The sequence below is a fragment of the Zingiber officinale genome, chromosome 9B (genome assembly GCF_018446385.1).
Source record: "Zingiber officinale cultivar Zhangliang chromosome 9B, Zo_v1.1, whole genome shotgun sequence".
Taxonomy (NCBI): Eukaryota; Viridiplantae; Streptophyta; class Magnoliopsida; order Zingiberales; family Zingiberaceae; genus Zingiber; species Zingiber officinale.
In genome coordinates this window covers 5,276,655-5,297,295 of record NC_056003.1, presented here as the reverse complement: position 1 = coordinate 5,297,295, position 20,641 = coordinate 5,276,655, and the positions used below count along the sequence as shown (strand labels likewise).

Sequence of the window (20,641 nt, the reverse complement as noted above, 5' to 3'; positions counted from 1 at the left end):
TTGGGACGAACTCGGAAATTCGTCCCAAATTTGCGATGTAATTAGAAACTAATATATATTCGTTGCCAATTAGCGACGAATCCAGATATTTGTCGCAAATATTGCTTTGTTTATGTTGGCTTCTGCGATGAACAAATTTTTTTGTTGTAGATTTTATAAATTCTCCAACGAAATTTATATTTCGACGCTGATTGGCAACGAATTCTGTAACAAAAATATATTTCTTGCTAATTTACGACGAATATATTTCGTTGTGAATTTCGTTGCTTATTAGCAACGAATTAGATTTTCGATGCAAAATTGGTCGCAAATTTGTAACGAATAATATTCGTCCCAAATATTCGTCCTACAATTTTTTTTATAGTGTACGTGACATGAATATTTGCTAAGCTTAAATACTGGGTTCAGTAAATGAATGAATTCGACCACTCCGGACCGACCGATCTGATGGGTCAATCCAGCTCACTTAGATTGAGCCGGCTCATAATATATTTTAAAAATTTTCATTCAAGTTAATATATTCTTAGTCAATGTATTGCCAAATTTAAACTCACTTGCACCAACTAATTGATTGCATAATTGATCTTAAAAAATCATTATCAAATGCCAACTCTCAAAAATTCCATAAACATCTTTTACCAATTGAATTCTTTTTCCCAATTTGGCTAGTAACATTATGATAAAAGCACAAATCCTGCCTAAAATCCCTATTCATCACATTCTTAAAGTCAAGATTGAAAAAAACTCTATGATTAAAGAAAATTAAAGGTTTTTTTTTTACCAAAAAACATCTATCCGAACGAAAGGCTCGTGGCCGTTTTGATAAAAAATTTTGTTCGGCTCACAATATTTTTTTTAAAATTTTCTCACAAAAGAATCACCTTTTATCATCGTGAGATAGTAGGTAACATGCAAATGGATCCAAATAAAAGGCTCGTGGTCGTCCAAGTCTATCAACGTGTTTCCTTTTCTTTTTGTTCTCTCGGATGGGTATAGTGATTAGCGCATGAAGTATTGTCATAATGGGGTTTGGGGTTCGAATCTCAATAAAAATCGAGGTAAAATACCTCCCTTATATACTAGTCACTATTCCAAAAACTAGTAGCCGTCCGTGATTTACCTCCTTTGTGTTGACCTTGGGACGAGTTGGCGAGAGCGCTGGGGGATGAGTGTATTCACCTTTTTGCCACAATGTTTTCTTTCCTTCTGTCCCCGATCGAGTGATTAAAATATGAGGTGTTATCATCATGAGATTTGAGATTCGAATCTCGATAAAATCGAGTTAAATATCTTTCTTATATGTTAATAATTATTCCAAAGATAAATAATCGTTCATGATTTAACTCCTGCATGTTAATTTCCTTTCCTTAGACCACAAACAAATCTATGCAACAATCTAAGTTGGGCTATCAAATATATTGAATTTATTTCCTCAAATTAAGGAGGAAAGATACTAATTTGCTAAGCAACTAATTCTTTTAAATGGTTGGCTTATAAATTACTAAAAAAAGGGCGAATATGTCTCAAAATAGTTAAGATTCATTATATTTCTTCACTCTTAAACATTGTCCGAGAGACAGTTTCGTAAGCAACGCCTCCATCTCTTGGCGTATATATTAAGTTTTAATTGCTCTCCTTAATAATATCACGCAAAAGGAAAGCAGTGCTGCTGGAGTCTCTGATTCTGCCTTCCGTTGGCTTCGCGATTCAGGCTGAGCGATCGATCGGTGACTTCGTCGGGAGAAGGTAGGCTATAGCTTCTGTTCTTCCCGTTTCGTTCCTCGGCAATTTCCGAGCTTTCCTCCCGAGTGGTGATTCCAGGTTTTGGCGTGCGACTGTTCTATCAGTTCGAATGCTTTTTAAGAGTTAGTATTTGTGGTGTTTGGCATTCTCCAGTAGTATCGATATAATGAGATAGAAGAGATTTTTTATGCCTTGAGTGGTAATGTGGGTGCATATTGTGCTAGAATGTTCTCTGCTAAATTAGAAGTTGTGAAATTCTGCCTGCATTTCTATTATCCTAATTCCAGATACATCGATTGATGAGCCCATAGTGATGATATTGAATTATAGACGATTTTATATCAGATGAATGATTGTCACAGGATCTCTAGCCTTAAAATAACATATATTGGGAGATGTTTTTTTTCTTCACAAGCCTCATACACTTTATTATAATGATAATTATTATTATTATTATTATATTTTAGGATTACAGGACTTTATGGTGGTATGGTTGGTTCTTTCTACTTGGGAAGTTACATGATTTGAAACCACAAGAAAGTTTGTTTTTTATTTCTTTTGCCCCCGAGTGGTGCTGTGGTAGAACACTCATAGGAACAAATAAGAGGATTATAGTTCAAATCCCAATAGGAACGAATATTCTAGAGGTCCGCCTCTGAGTGTGCATAAGTTGTGCTTTGGATTTATCTGGTAAGCGAACCGGGAGGGAAGCCATCAGGATTAGTTGGTCGAAGCTTGAACACCTAAATTATATATATAAAAAAAAGCTAGTCTTCTACATACTGTATATAGTATTGTAGCTCATAGTTAACAGTAGGTGCCATTGGTATCTAAATGTTGATTGTGTTGATTCATTCTCTTCCAAAAAGAATTCTCCTATAGTACAACAGGAATATCTGCAACTTACCAAATCCCCTAAACCTTGCATGTGCTTTCTTATTGGCATTACATGAATGTATGTATTTTAACTAGTAGGCAATAATATGACCATTAGTCCTCACCTTTTGTCATGGAAATATGGATACTTAGGTCAGCGAAATTTTGCATTACATGATATTAGAATAATGATGATTGACTTGCTTTTTAGATAGGAATTTATCTCTAAATGTCATACCTTTACTGTTTGATATACACCTATGAAAATATTATCCTTCTTACATACTGCTTTGGAAAATCAAGCATGATTGTGTTTAACCTTTCGATTAATTAGTTGTGTGATTTTGGTTTTATACAGATATTCACTTCGAAGGGAGAACTTATTAGATTCAACAATAAACATGCTAAGCAGATTAGTTGCTCAGTCAGATCAACAACTTAATGTAAACTTTAGTTATCATTGCTCTGTTAAACAAGAGAACCTAACTAATGAATTTCCTACTAGCAAAAGTACATTTGCTTGCTTATCAGGGGCTGCTATAAGTGGAAACGCGACTTTAGGGAATACAAATATAGGTAATGGTTTGCTTGGCACAGGAATATTACCTATCTTGGATTCTTCAAGAACCTTCCACAAGGTGGCTTCTTCAACATCATTACTGAGCTTGGATGTCTTATCATCTTCGTTAAGGACTAATGCAACTGGTTTAAGTGAAAGTATGACTTCACAAGATCATTTCAAATCACTGAGTGCTCCAATAAATGGAGGTTTTTTAAATGCCGTGGAAGTTCAAATGGCTGGTGGAGCAGCAGGGGAAGATAGAGTACAAGCTGTATGTTCAGAAGAAAATGGCTTCCTTTTCTGTGCTGTTTTTGATGGTTTTAATGGGCGGGATGCAGCTGATTTTCTAGCTGGAACTTTGTATGAGAATACTATGGTATATCTAAACACATTGGACTCAAGAATTAAACATAAAGAAATTAAGAATTTGGACTGTCTTTTCCCGAATGATTTTCCCCAACATTTTGTAGAAGACGGCGTTCTTCATAGATATCAATCTCTACCAGTCAATCAATTCAACGACAAAAGATTTGTTCATGACCTAGAAGATGATCCCTCACGTGATTTATTCAGATTTGGCATAGTTGATTGCCTTCAACAAGCCCTTGCGCAGGCTGAAAATGATTTCTTGCATGTGGTTGAACGAGAAATGGATGATCGTCCAGATCTAGTTTCTATTGGTTCTTGTGTTTTGGTTGTGCTTCTTCATGGATCATACTTATATACACTCAGCCTTGGTGATAGTCGCGCTATATTGGCTTCTTCTCAAGGAAATGGTGTTAATGATTTGCAAGCAGTTCAGTTAAATGAATGCCACTCAGTTGATAATGAGAAAGAGTGTATGAGACTTATGTCTGAGCACCCAGATGATTCAAAGACAATAATAGGAAGAAAGGTTAAAGGAAAACTGAGATTAACTCGTGCATTTGGTGTAGGTTATCTCAAAATGGTAACACTGATCAAATATTTGTGCTTTGTGCATTTTATATATTATCCACAATCCATATTGGCTCTCAAATGTTTGGGTCATTCTGATTTTATTTTTGTGAATCTGCAGAAAAAGATGAATGATGCTTTAATGGGTATACTTAAAGTTCCAAATCTGTCCAGTCCACCTTATATATCAACAGAACCATCAGTTGCAAACCACAAAGTTTCAGAAGGTGATTGTTTTGTGATATTAGCTAGTGATGGTTTGTTTGACTTCTTTAGTAATGATGAAGTTGTGAGGCTGGTAGCCTCTTATGTGTTCGACAACCCAACTGGTGATCCAGCCAAATTCCTTGTGGAGCAGCTTGTTTCAAGAGCGGCCCAGATTGCAGGTATATCAAATCTTGTGTATAAGTTTGCTAAGTTTTGACCTTGTGTAATATCAGTGTTGCCCTTTAGTTACATAGAAATTATTCAATACCGTATCGCTTTTCAGGAATGAACCTCGATCAATTGCTGAACATCCCTGCTGGCATCAGGAGGAAGTATCACGATGATGTTTCAGTCGTCATTGTTCTCCTCGGGGCCCATAACCAAACATCAACTGCATCAACATGTCTATGAATGTTTTAGGTTCATGCTATCAGTAAAGTGATTGTAAATAGAAGCCAGAATACTCTGCATGTATATTTTCCAACTTCAGAGCAAATCGTTATTTCTAAGATGTACGCAAAATTCTATTGTGCGCAAAAGGGAGATTATGTCAGTTTGGAAGCATTTTAATTCATGTCAGATCAATTAGAATAACATCTTGTGAATAAATGAAACTACACTTTTTTATATATATATTTGTGAATTATCTTTATTTGTCGGACAGGAATTTTTCCCACTCGTCATCAAACTTCAACCGCTATATATATATATTTTTTGTTAAAATTTATAAGAAATAGTAACAAAGCAGGGAAATCAACAAAGAGAACCTCCTACAAATTAATTATAATCAAGATATTAATGATGAACTACCAAAATGACCAAATAAAGGGAAAAAATAGTGGATATGCAACCAAATTGAAGTTGGTGTTTTTCATCAATCTTGTGTTGGCATGAAATTTTCCTCAGTCATTTATTATGATAAGTAATAAAATTATCCTAACAAGTTCTTAGCATCCAAAAAACTGGTTTGCATTGGAGCTCAATCTGTTCAGATAAAGTTCAATCGCAGTAAACAACTAAACATTGATGAGAATGATATTAACTTTTCTTCAGATTTAGCATTTATCTGTGCCAATATAAACAAACTAAACTCACATCACAGTGTCACAAACTCATGACCAGTGACCAGACTTTACAAGGGCAATGAAATCCTCAGCAAGATCAAGCAAATACAGTGAAACAAATTACCAAATCTGCAGTTTCGTATCATCAGCCTTCATTAATTGAAAATAAACTATCAGACGTTGAAGTACAGTACAACACCATGGACAAACATCTACAATTGTGGCATAACTAAACATCTACAAGGAAGGCACATATGCATCACTGATAGAGATTACAAAATGATGTAGAAAGATAAAAATGCAATTTACAAACCCATTTTCTTGGGTCTGATATATGTTGAAGTGCCTTTCCGCAATCCTGGCATTGCGACTTGTTGCTGCTGCTTAGCTTGCTTTACTCGTTCTTTCTCCTTGTTCAATTTCTCAGCTTCAGCCTGTTCTTTCCTAAGATTCTCCATTTCCTCCTCCATTGCAGTCTTCTCTTCCTTTTGTTTCTTCTTGTGATCGAGCATAGATGTATCAGACTCTTTTACAGAGAAAAACATCGGTCCTAACTCAGCCAGCCAATGTGGCTCAACTGCAGTCACACATTGCATATACTCCTTGGTAGTCAGCACAAGCTCATGATAAACCACATAATCTGGAGTGTATCCGAGCCCATAGAGGGCACTGCTGGGATGAAGATGACAAGGCATACCATTTCGGCAATTCACATATTCACCCACACCTTTCAGTCTGGCAGAATTGTGGAAATATGCAGAACAGATTGCCTTTCTGATCATGTCCCAGTCCAATCCGCATGAAGTCAAGGGAATCTTCAATTGCTTGAGTATGTCTAGTAACTGAGATCTGACTTCCCTTGCCTTTCGAAGACCCTTTACATGCAAGAAGTGATCATTACACCAATCTCCACGGTATTGATTTGCTTTCCATTGTTGATATACATTGAGAAGGGTCAAGTGGTCAGACTCTGGAACGAAAAACTTTTCCCTGGCTGCATCACTTTCCTCTGCTCGGTCCTTTGGTCGGAAGAAAACAGAAGGCACCGAAAGCATAGAAACAATTGTTAAAACCTCATTAATGCATTCCAACTGCTCACCCATCAATAACATTTTGGCAAGGGGCGGATCCAAAGGGAATTCAACCATCTTCCAACCAATATCAGTCAGACTACCAACATTGTTCAAGGCAGCCAAAACCCATAGCTGGTACATAGAATTGAGGATGTTTTCTTGTGGCGGTGGATCCATGAAGTCAAAATCCAAAAGATTTTCAATTTTCAAGGATTTCAACAGCAAGACTACATTCCCTAGATTTGTTCGCTGGATCTCTGGGACAGGATTAGGAAGCATTTCATTTTGATAGGCTGATTCAGTAAATAAGCGATAGCATTTACCAGGACCAGTCCTTCCAGCACGACCAGCTCGTTGGTCAGCAGCTGCACGACTAACTGGAAAGACTTGAAGAGCATCCATACCCATTCTAGGATTGTAGACCTTCATTTTACCATAACCTGTATCTATCACATAGAAGATACCGTCCACTGTAAGTGAGGTCTCTGCAATGTTGGTTGCCACAATGCATTTCCGAGCATTGCCTTCTGCTTTCTGGAATATCTTGGCTTGCAGATCAGCTGGCAACTGAGAATAGATTGGTAATATCAAAAGTTTCGGGACTTCTTTGCTTGCAGAAGAAATGAGTTGCTCCATTCGTTCAGCAAGAGCATAGCACGCAGCTTCAATCTCATCCTGCCCTGTCATAAAGATGAGGATGTCACCAGGAGGGCTAGTGATGTGTATGGCCATAGCCTGCTTAACTGCAGCATCAACATAGTCTTCACAGGGTGTTTTGCTGAACTGAATATCCACCGGAAAGGTCCTTCCAGGAATGTAGAAAATTGGAACACTGATAAAAGAGGTTTTAAGCAGAGATTAGGAGAAAAAACATCAACGATAGTACATACCAAGTTGAATTAACACTATACCTTCCAAAGAAATTGGAGAACTTTTGAGCATTCAAAGTCGCAGATGTGACAATGAGCTTGAAATCACGCCGCCTAGCAACTACTTTTTTAAGTATTCCAAATAGAACATCAGTGCTAAGCGATCTCTCATGTGCTTCATCCATGATAATTACTCTGAAAAAGAGAAGCAATTCACAAGAAAATTGAAATTGTAATACTCCTGGAGGCGAATTTATTGTATACAGTACAACAGACATTTTCTAAAATATAGATTTGCAAAAGTAAAGAACTGAAAATTAAAGCATAAATAGACAAGTATATCAGTCATTAAAGTCATAATTTAAACTTTAGGCTGCAAATATCATGGTACTGAAAGAATATTCAGAATAGCTCTAATAAGCAGGATCTTTTTTTCAAATAAAGACTAATAACAAGGAGAATAAGAGTCCCAATTGTTGGGGTAAGTCAATTTGTTGTATGGTCGAGCAGATTTTAGCAAACTATACTTAACATAATTGGTGGCTACACTAGAGAATATCCGATACAACACCAGCAACCAAGTCTTATCTTGGGCTATATCCCCTACTTATAGCCACAATAGAAAATATGTGGTGTACAATAAGTCACTTAAACATAGCAAACAATCAAATAGACATTAAAAAAACTGAGATCAACTAATGGTTTAGTTCATCATCAAGGGTATCTTTCTTACAAGGGAAGAAAACCAAGAAGGAAATAGAAATTTTTTCTCAGTTGTACATTTCCTTTTTTTCCTTTAATGAAAAAGCTAGAGGCAAAGAGAAGTCTTGGAAACCTTCCTCTATATTGCTTCCATCCAATTTTGGTGAATTTACCACTCTCCAATATCCTATAAGAGAAAATAGCTCCTCGGCTTTCTTGTTGTAACTTTATAAGGAATACAAGTACTACACAAAACTCATCACAATTTACAAACAGGGAGAATAACTATGGTTACATGGATAAGTAAATAGGTATGCTTGGTTCATATAGGTAACTGGTTATGGTTGACTAATGAACATAAGTGAACTTATTGAAAATGATGTTTTTAATATCCAAAAAACATGGAAAGAAGATGAAGCTAAACATGTAAAAATATTACTCCAAAAAATTTCATATTAACAGACTAAGGGCTACTAGAATTCTAAAAGTTGTAGGTAAGATGTTTAATAAAAAGTAGAAAAATAAGATAAACATACCTGTATTTGTCAAGATCAGAGTCTTTCAGTGTTTCTCGCAGAAGAACCCCATCAGTCATGTACTGTTACAACAATAAATATAACTTTAGGGTCGGGATATTTCAAATATTCTATAACAACGCAATCATTATGAACTTTCAATACTATGACAAGCCTACATTAAAATGATTGACAAGCAAGTAACCATGTTGCATAATACTATCATTCCAATTAGGTTGGAAATCCAAACAAGATTGAAGTTAATATAATTTAAACATACTTAAGTTTTTGGAATACTTCTACAATATTCTGTATGTCCAGTTCCAAGGCAATCATGGAGCCATTTAATTCATTATAATAGTACAAGACACTTTTCAAAATTTCCACTCCAGAGACGAGTTTAGCAGAGTGTTGACTGTTAATCACCAAAACTAACATACCTTTATTATGGTAGTTGGGCCAGTTACATCCTCAAATCTTATAGCATAACCAACTTTATCACCCAACTCTGTCTCCATCTCCTCGCTCACTCGCTTTGCAACACTCATTGCTGCCACTCGCCTTGGTTGTGTGCAACCAATGATACCACCAGTTGTATAACCATCTTCATATAAGTACTGTCAAGAAATCTTTAATATAAGACAGACTAAACTAGCAGATGTTTTATGAAAAATAGTCTTGAGTATCATACCTGGGTCAATTGTGTTGTCTTTCCCGAACCAGTCTCACCAACTACCACTATAACCTGATTTTCACGAACAACCTAGCATAGAGCACATACTTTACAACACTATGTCACAATTAAAAAATAACTACAGCATACCAAATAGTGGATATATTGATCAGAAAACAGTGCCATAACAACATAGCATGGATGCACTATAGAACATGACAGAACAACATTGAGGAATACGTTCAGTGCTTATCAGAGATATAAAATGCTATGGAAACAATTGGGACGGGACAATGGAAGGAACATTGTCAGATTCTACAGAAAAGGAATAGGGATTACAGGGAGAGCATGAAAAGTGTCGTAAAATGAACAAGGAAATAACTTGAAAATGAACTTAAGGCAACTATTGGACTTAATAGGAAAAAGGAAATATAAGCTTTAAATATAATAAAACATGACATAAAGTACAAAAATTTGCAGTGTGAATCTGACAATTTCGTACCTGCAATAGCTCATCACGCACAGAATATATTGGAAGATACTGGCGTTGTTGTGAAAGGGACTTTGACTTGGCAAATTCACTCACTGCTTCACCTTTTTCTTTCATATGTCTAGCAAACTTGGCATCCTCCTTAAAATTCACTTCACCCTCTTCTCCAACTACTGCAGTATCAGCATCGATCTGTATATTTGAAACATGTCAAGCAGAATAGCTCTATAAATTTCAGCAAGAAAAAACAGCTTATCATTACACAAATCAACCTGCTCAGCCGTCTTCTGGACCCCTAAAATTTCTCCAAGTTTTGATCCAGCCAGCTCCCAAAATCGCTGACGTGATTTATTCATACTCTGTTTCTCATGAATTTCTCTAACAAGAGCAGAACCTTTGCGTGCGATTATGGCCATGTCTGATGTTGGATCCTTTATAGGCATTACTGGTTCTGCCTGTTTAGTGAAGACTACTCTTCCATCAAGGAAAGGAGGCTTTGTATCTGCAGAAGAAGGGTACGAGTGCTAAGTAAATTTTAGAAGTATTTTTGGACCAACTCTTAATTGGCAATACAGTACCTTGATAATAAAACCAAATAGGCAACAATAGAGAAAAAGGTTTTGCAGTTTCAAATTTTCTTGTCAATGAAAATTTTAAAAAATGATTATGGGTAGGTAGCACTGAATTGATCAGGATCACTGACAAAGAAGATTTGCTTAACTATTATGGGATTAACAAATGCATCATCATGTCCATGGGATATATGACAATAAATATATTAATAAAATTGTGATAACTAAATTTGTCAGTTGGCAAAAGGGAGTATGATATTTTCAATTCTTTATCTTGTTTATTCATTTAATTTACACTTTGCACTCGTATATTCCTACAATAATTGAACATCACTCATGGTCTCAAGTGGGATTAAAGAAAGTGAAAGTGAATCTTTGAGATTGTTTGAAAGTTCTTTAATCTCACAGTAAAATTGGATAAATAAGGTTGAGATTCTATTTCCATCTTTGGCTTATTGAGGCTTTAGTTCTTTTTTGGGTTTGCATAGGTCTGACAAGCTTGAGCTTAATAACTTTTACTGTGTTTAAAGGCCTGTATCTCACTTACATTATGTATGATAGAGAGTTCATGCAATCATGATAAAAAAAGAATGTTATAAGAAACATTCATAACAAAAATGTAATATCAAGTATTGTCATTGTAGTCTCCCATTAGAATAAGCACCAAACACCTCTCCATGCCTGATAGAGAAATTTGATCCACTTTGGCAAATATAGGAGAATGAGGGTAAGATTCAGATGCCGATTGTACTTCGTAATTGCCTCAATAAAGATTTATGCATCTCTAACAAAACCTTACAATGCTTATTCCCACATTTCAGTGTATGGAAGACATCAGCATGCTTTCATGTGTCATCTAGTGTGGCTGCAACTATAATACAAGAGCAAAATATTATGCTTTGCTAATTTATTCCTCTATCTTAGGCCTCTCAGATGGTTCATCTTAAGGGTGAAGGTATTTGTCATCTTACTTAGATCTAATTGAAACAACATTACGATCTTCCTTAAACATAAGATGGTTTGATTCTGGGTCAAGCTATATGTTGAGGGTAGATTTGACAACGATATATGTTGAGGGTAGATTTGACAACGATTTAGTTGTTGGTGCAACATTCTTGCTCTTAAATCAATTAAGAGAATAGCTTAATCTATAAACAATCTAGGTTGTCGAATCTAACTCATGGATATAAAATCCTCGTCTAATTTAAGCATTCCTTGTCTCCACTCTTAGCACCTATATCTCTTAAAAAAAGGTGATATTTCCTTCCATTATAATCAAGTGAGAATATCAACAAGAAATAATGACGATATACAAAGAATCTTTTTGGACCAAGATACGGTGATTTTTATCAACAGTGGCTTTTACTTATTATAGTTTTCTCATGAGCAAAAATAATTAATTAGGGCAGCCCTGCGCACGAAGCTCCCGCCAATGTGGGGTCCCAAGGAAGGGTTTATTCTACGCAACCTTACCCTGATTTGTAGGAGGCTATTTCTAAGATTTGAACCCATGACCTACGTCACACGGCGGCAACTTTACCATTGCACCAAGGCTCCGATAGGGTTTCGATATATACATCGGCTTGGTTGTTGTTGTATTAAATTTATGTAACTTGGCGGTATACATTTCTCAAAACTTCTAAAATAAAGAATAAGTAATCTAAAGTATTTCCTAGACGTAAATATCAGCCATTCATATCAACAAATATGTATTATGATGGAACCAAGAATTTAAAATGTAGAGAGCTGAATATGTTAATATTCATGATTCCAAATCAATTATTATCTATAATAATTATATAAATTAACATAAAGATGTCTAATTTGGGGATATTAATAACTACATCAGTCAAATATCAAAATAATAGAATTGTAACCTACGTGACTTTGTCTGACTATGAAAGAGTATAAGGATAGATCACCCATATTTATCTGTTATAATCAGTGCAGTGCACTATGCAATAACTAATATGCAACGTGGGTCAATTGGAGGGCTGGCATCCACTTTCGCCAAATAAGCAAGCATGTTTCAGCGAAGCACAATTCTAACTCCATAATTAATATTTGTGATAAAAGCACTACAATCTTAGCATTATTTTATTCAGACATTAAATTTGCTGATGGATGAAGAATCAAGGAGGAGTCATATCATTAATCTAACTTAGCATACCATGAACTAAAAGTATGATTTTGCGCTCATCCTCATCGTCAAAATCCATCTGAACCTCTGTCCCTCTAACAGCTCCAGATCTCAATAGCTGTCGATCCTCCCATTGAGCATTATCAGCAGTTAGTTGTGACAATTTCTTACTTTGAGCAAGAGTCATTAAAGTTCCATCCTTGCGAGTCTGCAAGATTAGGTGCAGGAGAGATGAGCAATGTACAACAAGCATAGCATAGTGGAGGATACATTAACATAAGAATCCAAATATTATGTACTGGGTAGTCAAATAAATTGGATAATTTGAAAGAAAAAATGGAAAAAAAAGAGAGAGGATTTTTATGGTTCTTCATGATATAAGGATTGGTAAACATCTCTGGGTGTAATTCAGGAATACCAATTTACAGAAGGTTAAGGCAATGGTCACAGACAGAAAGGGGTTATCCAAGAGGCTAGAACAGAGTCATGCAACGGAAAGTTTACACAGTATCAACCTAACAGTGACCAATAAAACCACAGCAATTCTGCTGGTACTTGTTTTCCATTCCCCTTGAGGATTTATCCATTCTACAGTAAAAACTAACAGATAACACAGAAAGGTATTTATCCAAGGGGCTAGTACATAGGTGATGCCACAAGAAAATTATACAGGGATTACACAATATCCACCTTATCAATACTTTGTTTTTCCTCGATCTAGAAGGCAACTACTAATAATATCAAGCAAAATATAAGCATGTCACACAATGACTATAAGAGATCTATGCATCATACCAAACTGACAAAAATAATTCAACAATTTTTCCTATTCTTGAAAACGGCTCGAATCAGCAAAACACTTAAAGTAGGAAAGTGGATACTGGTGGCATATCGTGACTCAAGCTTCATGTCAGTCCCTTCCCCCACCCCACCCCTTTGAGAAAGGGAAATGCCAGTGGCCTGCCCATGGATAGTATATATGTATATGGGGGTAAAGCCTCCATTTGGTGAAGATGGATTCCGGCCCAGAATTTTAGCAACAACTTCCAGGTCTTTATCAAATTTGTAGCAGAAACCTTCCAAGGTTCACCTTAATTTCATGACACAAACCATACAGAGTGCCTAACTATAGTTTAACCAGCTATAAGATGCTTTTTCTGTTCCTCTTTTCAACAATAATCTTCAATTTATTTTCATATGAAACCTCATTTCAAATTCAATTGGCTTGCTGAAATTTGATGCCTATAGTGGGATTCAAAGCTAGATAAATTCCGCAAGTTTGCAATTATAGTATATCAGTATGGTGGGCAAATATCAGAACTTTTTGTCACATGATTTCCACAAATTGGCAAATTTTGATAGGATTTTCTGAGAGAGGATTCTAATTCCACCTCTTGTTTAGCAATCATAAAAGCAAATAGCCAGAAGAATGTAAATATTTAGTTGGGTGGCTGAGTAACTTGCTACACAACCAATTCTGAACATATTGTAATTCAACTACAAAACCGTCTATGATTCAAATTGCAACCACGCATCCAGATGATAAATTTAAAAAATCCTGGGTATATTGATAGCTTATTGTTCTGCAACTACATAAAAAATGAGGAAGAATAAAAGAAAATTTTACCAATTTCTTTGTGAGCGTTGCTTCTTTCTTCTGATAAGAAGCATCATCCCCTCCAAACAAAGATGAGCTATCAGCATCGTACATTGTGCTATGCTCTTCTCTATCATACCTAAATAAATTCAAAAGCAATCAAGTCAACCGTTGATCCTAGGTGATTACAACAATTTCAACTGATTTTATCATGCATAGCAAACCTCTAGAGGCTAAAAGCTTAACTTATTCTCAGTACATTATTGTAGGAGATCATACAAATTGGTTTAATTGGTTGATAGGTAGACGAGCATACCCAGCAAATATAAATAATTCAATTTAATTCAACAAAAGAACGAAATTCATAGTCAAGTAACTACCATGCACGATCTGCATCATAATCCATCTCCTGCTGCATTTCCTCAGTAATATCATAAGACTTAAAAGTTGTCAACGAGCTCTCTGCAGCTTCATTATCCTAGTTTGACAGAAAAAGAATAAAACATCAGTAACTCTTGATAGTCATTGAGCAAATAGTTAGCAATCACAGAATATTCCAAAGAGAAAATTTGTAGACTAGTAAAAGGTTAACCAGCCAGAAGAATTGATGCCAAAATAGTAAGGAAAAATATTGATACTTTTCCCTGCCATGCATGTGGGCATGGATGCATGAATGCATAATCGAAACAGGGAGAAGCAAAGAAAACACCGTTGCTAGATTTCACTATGGAGGGCAATATTCTCAGAAAAAAGTAGCAATACTGAAATATTTTGCAAATGGTGACTGAGGCTTTTGTCAAAAATGTCAAAAATATTTAACTAGGGTACTGTTTCAGAAAATCTTACTATTTCAATAGGATAATTTTTAACTATGATTTAGTTCACTAGGAAAACAGGAAAAATATAGGCCTTAGTCCAACTTGCATCTATAATTTTGTACATTCACATATAAAATAAGCAGCAATTGGCACTGCAATTGGATTTTCATCTTAAATGCAAGGAAACTGAACAACCAAATTGGAAGAACAAGAAGATACCATGGTGAATAGAAGATTGCCTCAAGTCTATAAGATCATATGCCCATAACATGAAAATTTGCATAGTTGAAACTCAACATATCAATGAAACTTCAAAAGGCGTATGAAACATTAGCAGGCCTGATAACTGGCATAAAATACTTAACCCTAAGTTAATAGTAGCTAGCTCATCTAAACTTATAAATCTCCTCTATTAGCCTATAACTTGTGAGAACTTAAATTGGGGTGTCACTATCTCCTCACTTAAGTTTTTACATCACCGTCAACTCATTGCCTAGAATCTTCCCTAATCAACAACATGTGAGGACTAATGATGACTACACCATCATATCGAAAGTCAATTCCAATACCTCACCATGCCTAGAATTACATAGCTTTGATAACAATTGACACAACTTACATAAATGGACCTCTTAACTCGTCAAACTCAACCGTTGTCCCAAAATACTTAAGCTAAAGTTAATAGTTGTTAACTGATCTAATCTAATAAATATTCCCTGTTGGCCGATAACTCACCGTATTGGATTAAATTTGATTGGTACAATCTCTCCCAGTAAGTCTTGACGTCTCTATCAAGATCCAAATTCTCGACTCATAACCCACAATCCTCCCTAATCGGCAACATATGAGGCTCAATGGTGGGCCGGCTACACCATCAAACAGGCATTGGTTTCCAATACCTCATGCATAGGTTTAGTCTCATGGCCTACTTGAACTAGCTCAATATCTTATCAGGCCTGATCACTAGTCTAAAATACTTAAACCCAAGATAATAGTAGCTAACGCATCTAATATAAATCTACTCTATTAGCCCACAACTCATCATGTGGCACTAAATTGAGGTGGTACAAATGCAACAAGATAATGTCATAAGAGTAAAGATTACAAGTATATTAATGTGCTCTTCAGTGGCAGATATTTTGTGGTAGCATTATTCATGCATGGACTACATAAGAAATATACAAATTCAGTTTACTAATACTATAATGGCAAAACGCCAATTATGCCATTAAACATACAGTTAGTAAAAAAAATTCAGTATAATTTATACAGAAAATATGTCACTTAAGATTCTAATAAGCTCTCAACAATCAAATACAATTAACATTCCTTAACTTGATTTTTTTTTTCAGAAAATTGACTGTTCCACTAGTTGAATTGTCACTATTGAAAAATAGTGCCTTTTATAGTATACAACATTTCGTTAGGTAGGCATCCTTCCTCGTTTCATACAAAAGAAATTCATGTCAGCTAGCATGCAAATCTCTTTTTCATTCAATGTTGTCGTGTCATATTAGATTGCAATCTCCAGTTTAGAACAATAGATAATTGAAGTATGAAATTGTAATGGATGCACAAAAATATTCAGCCCAAACATATTCATAGGAACCAAATGCTACCTCATGACCTGCTACACCACTAGCATGTAGACGATGCTTCCCTCTTTGATATGAACCAGAATTTCTGGAAGATCCAGAGGCACGTATCGGTGTCGGAGAGGGAGCTATGCTGTCCCACGGAGAAGCTATAGGATCACATGATAAATTATTAGCAAATATTTGCAAGGAACAAGTAAAAAAATTAAACATAGATTTTGTTCAAATAATTAAACTACACCAGCACTTGCCTGTGGAATGAGGTGAAGTACCCAGCCATGGAGACACAAGTCGTGCATCAGGTGAGGCACCTGCTAACATTGGAGATGGAGAAGGTCGGTGCCTACTAGACAATGAATAAGTGTCCTGAGAACTTCGTCTTGGGGTATCATCCCATTCCGACTTCCTATCATCCCAATCTGACCTAGCTGGAAAGTATCAGGAGATAGCTTCAAAAGAAAGTTCAAGAAAACTAGAATTTGTGCCAGGCAAACCATAAGTGAAGTCAATATAGAATGTACCAGGAGTTCTAGAAGTATGATCATAACGACTCCGCTTCCTGCTAGAATTGTTATAGTGCGAGGATATACGATGTTCACTATTACGATATTTTTGTTTTTCACGCCTCTCATGATTATCTGGACTGTGAGAATCGATGCTTCTTGATGTAGAAACCTTTGGAATTAACAAGCATAGACAAGTGTCAAGAGAAAGTTGTACTCTTCACAAATCACGCAAGATAAACATAAAAAGTTAATAGAAAATGTAACAAGGTAAACAAATACACGGAACACATTCTAGTGAGAAATGCAGGCTGCACAAATTGTGTTAAAATATCAATTGACAAGATTTATTTCTGCTATACATGTATTGTAACACTAGCATGCATTTACATAATTACATCCTAATAACATTATGCCACATTTTTTAGATTACATTGCAGTTTGGGACTATAAACATAGAATTTAAACTGGGGAGTTTGTTTATATTTAGCAGATTGATTGGACCAAACTTTCAAGCTGTGAGGAGATTAAAAATAAAGAGATTATGTTTGGTGATAAGAAAAACAAAGAAACAAAAAGGCTATTTTGCAGAAAGGGCACAGCTACATAATCAATGTAAAATTTTCTATATGCACATGAAGCAAAAATATCAAATGAAATCTTATTATGCATTTTGGAACTTTATGATACAAGAACTGTATTAAAATGTTAATCTAAAAGCCAATCTAATTACTAAATTAACTACAACTAGTACAGCATCAATTTATGCTAGTTAAAATGTTCAGATTATTTATCATTGACATCCTATAGAGACTCCACTCTTTCCTTGATTTGCTCGTCAGTGATAGGCATGAGAAATTGCAAAGGATGAACAAGCCAATCTAATTACTAAATTAACTATTAATTAGATAGTCTAGTACAGCATCAATTTGTACTGGTTAAAATATTCAGATTAGTTGTCATCAACATCCTTTAGATTTGTTCATTAGTGATAGACATGACACATTACAAAGGATGAACTTCCCATGAGTATTAGGAACAAAATTAGATCACAAAATATGAAAATAATGCCTATTCAAGTAACTGTAACAATATTGCATGCATTTTAATAGTAAAAGACAATCAAATATTGTATACATTTTGTTAGTAAAAGACAATCAAATGAATGTGCAACAACTTATAAATTCATACTTGAACACCTAATGCAAAATAACTTACCTTGAGATTTCGAGGCTCATTTTCTCGTTGGGAATGAGAATTTTGGCTGCCTCCATCATCGCATATAGTAGACTCTGAAACATTAAAAAAATAGCCTCTTCATATCTCAAAAAAATTATAAGCATAGACAGATGTCTAGATAAATAGTTACTTGTGCTCAATAAGATAGTCATTTAATTGCACCCAAATTCTTGAAAATGTATATATAATCATAGTAAATGGCATAAAAGATGTCATAAATATGTCACAAACCTACTCTGTTGTAGTTTGTATTACAGTGAGTATTAACATAGATTATGGATGTAAAAGGCACCATCAAAGTTCTCAAGAAAGTGAACATAGGAATTCTAGGAATATGATTCTCTCATCTTAAGTAAAACACAGCGACTTATAAGTATTTAGTGGCTGATAAATGGATCATTTTCTCATTACTGTGAACTATGTGAAAAAAAAACTTACAAGTTCTGGCTTCCAGAACCATCACCATCTCCTAATATTGACTTCCCTAGCAATATTTTTTCTTATAATTAATCTGATATCCACTTTCTATTCAAAATCTACTCCCAATTCACTCTAACAACCACCAATTGCATCCTCAGTTTAGATCTGGGAAGGATGCAGAATTGGAATGAGGGATGGAGATAAAACAAGAATCTAAAACTATTGTCCAATCGACCAATAGATCCTTTCTATCACCATATCTTTCGATATATGAAATTATATGTGATTGACTCCATATATGTTGCAAAAAGGCGGGTCCCGCCGCCCAGCGGCCCCCTCACCCCTGCCCCACGAGTATGAGAGGGAGTAAATCACGGTGAATACGGGCCCGGCGATGACATGGCGGTCGAAGGTGTTTAGCACGGACAGATATTGATGTTATCGCAATTGCTGCCGCAGACCTTCGACCTCCCGACCCATGTTGCAAGAATACCATGTCATAACCGGTTGATCCCGCCCGTGGGGGCGTGATTGACTCCATATATGAAATTATATGTGATTGACATTTTCAGAACATTTTATCCAAAGGACTATGTCTTCTGATGGATAGGTAGAGAAATGATAGATATTTTACCAGAAAGTGAATTGTCCTCAATAAAAGATCCACGATACCGCCGGACAGCATGTCCATGTGTGCCACGAGATGAATCATCTGCGGAATCCTCAATCCCAAAAGAACCAATCTTCTCGTCTTCGTCAATAGAATCGAAGGTCATTACCTTTCGCTGAATAGGAACTTTAAAGCATGTGTCCTGTTTCTCTCTTTTTGCATTTGCAAGAACATCCAATCCTGTTGACAGTGCCACCACTAAGTTATTATTAAGCACCGTCTAGTGCAAAAGAATACATAATTTCTCAACCATTAACTTCTAGCATGAAAAGGACAATGAAATAAACAATACAAACTGGAACTCATACCTAAAGAAGATTTTCTCTCAGGAGGTCTATAAATTGGTCTTTCCTTATGAGGATTGTACAAGCCTCCAGCAGTGCCCATTTCTGCTTCTAAAATGGTGGTCATTGTATCAAGATCCATATCACTCTAAAATTGTAGGAATAGGGTCAGTTAGGATTGGAAACTTTTACCAAAAAAGGGAAATGGTTAATTAAAAACAGTCCGTTAAAAAAATAGAATTGTACCTTCATAATGGTTCGTTCAAATAGGAATTAAGCTCCACAAATTACTAAAATCTGTCAATCTGCAATACAACACAGTATATGAAGCAGCCATACAAAATCAATAAACTATATAGTAATAGAGAGATTTTTATATGAGATTTTTACGTTCTGATGGGATTTAGGGTTTTGATTAGCCTATGAAAGATAAGAGATAAAGAATGAGATAGAAAAGGAAAAGAATGATAGGAGATCGATAGTTTTAACCTTCGTTCTATAATTTTGGTACGAAATTAGTTCATGAATTTGGAAGAACAAAACATTTCGTGAAAAAAGTTACATACCGGCGCCGAGAACGTTGTTCGGAGCAGAGAGGGCGGCGCCGAGTTGTCCGAAGGAGATGCGGAACGTTGTTCGGGGGAGAGAGGCGGCGCCGAAAACGGTGTTTGGAAGAGAGAGGCAGCGGCGATGGGGAATTGTGTCAGAAAAGTATAGCCGATTCAGGAAATTTATAGAAAAGTAAAGTCGCCGATGATCAGGAAATTTATTACAAATACCCGGTTTCCTAATTTTTCTAAAAAAAATAACAGATCTTTTAAAAAAACAAAATAACTTTTTAAAAATTCTAATTAATTATTAAAAATATTTTTATAAAAATGGGAAATTAATAAAATCTTAATTTTTTAATAAAAATCTAATAAATTTTAATAAAAAATTAAACAATTTTTTTTTAAAAAAAACAATTAATTATAAAAAATAATAACTCTGGCAACTTTTAATAAATTAAATTATTATTTCTTCAACAACTGAAAAAACAAAACTCTATCGAATAAAAAGATAAACGGACAAAGTAAATCCGCAGTGAGCCAGA

At 35.4% G+C, this 20,641-nt stretch overlaps 2 protein-coding genes across 2 annotated transcripts; one reads left to right on the top strand and one right to left on the bottom strand.

Moving 5' to 3' along the window:
- Positions 1–1,641: 1,641 nt before the first annotated feature.
- LOC122025189 (probable protein phosphatase 2C 40) lies at positions 1,642–4,858 on the top strand. The gene is made up of 4 exons (XM_042583960.1): positions 1,642–1,746; positions 3,217–4,130; positions 4,239–4,503; positions 4,608–4,858. The coding sequence occupies exons 2-4, from the start codon at positions 3,339–3,341 to the stop codon at positions 4,733–4,735; spliced, it is 1,185 nt and encodes a 394-aa protein (XP_042439894.1). The 5' UTR covers positions 1,642–1,746; positions 3,217–3,338; the 3' UTR covers positions 4,736–4,858.
- Positions 4,859–5,508: 650 nt separating this feature from the next.
- Positions 5,509–20,282, bottom strand: LOC122022590 (pre-mRNA-splicing factor ATP-dependent RNA helicase DEAH7-like). Its single transcript, XM_042580627.1, has 18 exons — positions 20,115–20,282; positions 19,795–19,853; positions 19,573–19,696; positions 19,229–19,444; positions 18,154–18,227; positions 16,954–17,107; positions 16,684–16,860; positions 16,457–16,581; positions 14,400–14,497; positions 14,050–14,158; positions 12,453–12,630; positions 9,983–10,212; positions 9,723–9,902; positions 9,239–9,310; positions 8,988–9,164; positions 8,569–8,630; positions 7,373–7,525; positions 5,509–7,293 (listed from the first exon to the last, which is right to left on the bottom strand). Exons 2-18 carry the CDS (start codon positions 19,798–19,800, stop codon positions 5,694–5,696), a joined length of 3,735 nt encoding a protein of 1,244 aa, XP_042436561.1. The 5' UTR covers positions 19,801–19,853; positions 20,115–20,282; the 3' UTR covers positions 5,509–5,693.
- Between the last annotated feature and the right edge of the window lie 359 nt (positions 20,283–20,641).